Source organism: Lycium ferocissimum, chromosome 8 (assembly GCF_029784015.1).
Source record: "Lycium ferocissimum isolate CSIRO_LF1 chromosome 8, AGI_CSIRO_Lferr_CH_V1, whole genome shotgun sequence".
Taxonomy (NCBI): domain Eukaryota; kingdom Viridiplantae; phylum Streptophyta; class Magnoliopsida; order Solanales; family Solanaceae; genus Lycium; species Lycium ferocissimum.
In genome coordinates this window covers 29071883-29074890 of record NC_081349.1, presented here as the reverse complement: position 1 = coordinate 29074890, position 3008 = coordinate 29071883, and the positions used below count along the sequence as shown (strand labels likewise).

At 33.5% G+C, this 3008-nt stretch overlaps 1 protein-coding gene across 1 annotated transcript; it reads right to left on the bottom strand.

Annotated features, from left to right (window-relative positions):
• Nucleotides 1-339: 339 nt before the first annotated feature.
• Nucleotides 340-2793, bottom strand: LOC132066805 (zinc finger protein ZAT4). Its single transcript, XM_059460011.1, has one exon. The coding sequence runs from the start codon at nt 2108-2110 to the stop codon at nt 689-691; it is 1422 nt and encodes a 473-aa protein (XP_059315994.1). The 5' UTR covers nt 2111-2793; the 3' UTR covers nt 340-688.
• Nucleotides 2794-3008: the final 215 nt, after the last annotated feature.

The following is a 3008-nucleotide window of genomic DNA, read 5'->3' as shown; positions in this document are numbered from 1 at the left end:
ACTCAGAACCTATAACGTCCAAATTTTGGATCCTCCACTGGTCAACTGGTACATTTCTACTGGGATTGTTGCCCTTTTTATGAGGTAATAACAGGCAAATTGCAACTTAAATGCACCAAATTAAACTGAGTTGTCATGAAAAACAATATCAAATCTAAAGAAAAATCTGTGATCACCATTTCCATGAGCTAATTTTCCCCTGAATCAAGCTCAGCAACCACTTAAAAGAATCAATCTTTAGACTAATTGAAATCTTTTACTATTTTTGTAACTTGTTTCCACTTCAAACTAAAAACAATAACACTACACAGATTAAAATTAAAGCAGTAGCAAGAAAGCTTAAAGAAGGAAACAATACAGATTAGCTTCTTCAAATGGCAAAAACCAAAAGAAATGATTAGGCTTTAGAATAATATAAATGAATAAGAGAGCCAAGAAAAGACATGGATGTAATTTGATTGTCTCAAAAAGCTAAAGAAATGAATATTCTTAACCAGCAAAAACTACAGCATATGCTTGGGATATGCCAAAAAATCAGACAGAAGTATGAAGTTCTTTCAACTGATCAGCAAGAATGAAACTACTACCTCTCTATGATATCAAAAAATGAAGTAACTGTGCTTGCCAAGTTGCCTAAACATTCTAGTATTTTCGCAGCCAAAATATCGTCCTTCTTGTTTATCACCAACTACCATGACACAAGGTGTGCATGCTCATCATCGTCATCATCAACAGGAGCAGGAAGATTAAGATCAATTAAATCGTTGACGTTTTTCTTGACTACTGAAGATTGATTCATGTTCTGCTCAGTACCAACAATAAAATGGGACCTTTTGTGGCCACCTAAAGCTTGACCAGACTTGAAAATCCGGTCACAAAATGGACATTCATGCCCTTTGGATTTCTTAGGCTTAATCTTAGCAGAAGCCGGTTTTCTACTACTAAATGTCTCCCTATGCTTGTCATCGTCAAGGCTACTTTCACCAGTTCCATTTATTGACTCGAGATAGCCATTCGTCTTTTTATGACAGGGTCTATGTCCACCAAGAGCCTGATAAGAGCTAAAAATCTTCTTGCAGTTCAAGCACTCATACTTCTTTTTTTGAATATCTTTGGATCCTTCAGGACTTTTAGGGCCAAGCTTTATCTTCTTAAAGGACTTATTCCCCAATTCTGGATGAGAAGAACTATCCTTAGTCCTCTTTCTTGGTTCACATTTATCTGCATATGAAGATATCGGGCAATCATCATATTCACATCCCTCAGTTAGATCCTTCCAAGTGATCCATTTGCTATTGCCATTTCTATGGACTCCATCGACAGAGACATCCGATTCAACTATAGTATTTTCATCTAAAAAGTATCCAGAATCAGAGTTCTCGGATTCATTTTCTTCCCTTTTCTTGGTTGCCGGTGTTTCATCTTGATTATAAACACATTTCAACCTATCCTTTCTAACAAATCTCATGTCAGTAGAGGATGATTTAGTCTCTAAAACAACAGAATTATTATCAGAAGACTCAACAACTGAATTAACACCATTACAAGTCCATGAATCCCTAGACAACATCATCAAACACTTAGCTATTTCCTCTTGATCTTGCTCATAATCAATCTCAGAAACAAATGATGAACCATTATTAACAGTATTACTATTATTATTATTCACTAAACAGTAATTAGAAGACTTAACCACAATTCTCTTGTACCTCTTAGACTTTGATCTACTTGTCTCCTCTTCATAATCAGCCTCACTATCTGAATTGCTATCCATTAACAACTTTTCTGAATGACAAGCCATATGACCACACAAAGCTTTAAGTGATTGAAATACTTTACCACATTGCTTACAAACTTTATCTTGAGGTAAAGGTGAAGTTGAATCAACAGCCCTCCAAGTTTTCTTGGGATTCTCTCTAAGTCCATAACCTGATTGCCCACCAAGTTCAAATTTTGATTGCAACTTTTCAAGTTTGGGTTCAACTCTTTCATCAAATTCAACTGAATTTGCAAGAACATGAGATCTCATGTGACCCCCTAATGACTTACCACAAGGATACTTTTTGTTACACAACTTGCAAACAAACTTCAAATCTTGATCTTCTTCCATTTGAAAAGCAAATCAAACTTCAAAAGAAAATCAAGAAGTGAACAATTTTGCAAAGCTTAAATCATATCAACAGTGCCACATTTTCAAGAACACCCAAAAAAATCACTTAGCCAAGAAGCAAAACCCAAGATCAAAAGAAAGAAAAAAACAAAACTTGGAAAAAGTTCAAAACTTTGGCCTATAGAGTTGTGACACAGATCACAAAGTGTTGCTCAAGCAATAGAGAATTATAATTAAAAAAAACAATAAACTAAGTCAGATGTGGCACTTTTTTTTTGAAGTAAAAATCAGACACACAACAAAAACAATAACACTTTGAATTCCATATCTATGTAATCTCTGATACCCTTTTGATTAAATGTTCAGTATTTCAAGAATCCAAAATGAAAAAGCAAAAAAAAAAAAAAAAAAAAATATCAAACTTTGAACAAAGGGGTGCTACTAAAATGGCCATAGAACAAGCCAAAATTGTTGAGAGACTAAAAAAGAAACAAAATAAATGAAATAAATGATCATAACAGAAAGCCAAAGACTCTTTCCTTTTTCTCTCTCTCTTTCACTTTTTTTGTGTGTTATATATATGGAGGAGAATTCCATGCATGAAAACAAAAATGAGAGAAAGAGGCCAAAAATAACACAAATAAGATAGGCATACGTGTAATCTTGAGAGGATTATTCGTTTTTTTTTTTTTTAACAAAATTAAATGGTCAAGATCTATCTGATATTGAAATTTATGAAGACTTTTACACACTACTGTTATCTTATGAGTTATGGGTATTTCCAGAATTTAACCTTCTTCCTAATACTATTCTAGAAACCTATATAATGACATCATAATGTTTTTGTTCTTGATTTAACCTATACATACTTAATTTGGCGGGATATTTTATTTAGACA

Bases quoted from the DNA above. Each gene is read 5' to 3' on its own strand.
- LOC132066805 (XM_059460011.1), bottom strand. From the start codon at position 2,110: ATGGAAGAAGATCAAGATTTGAAGTTTGTTTGCAAGTTGTGTAACAAA.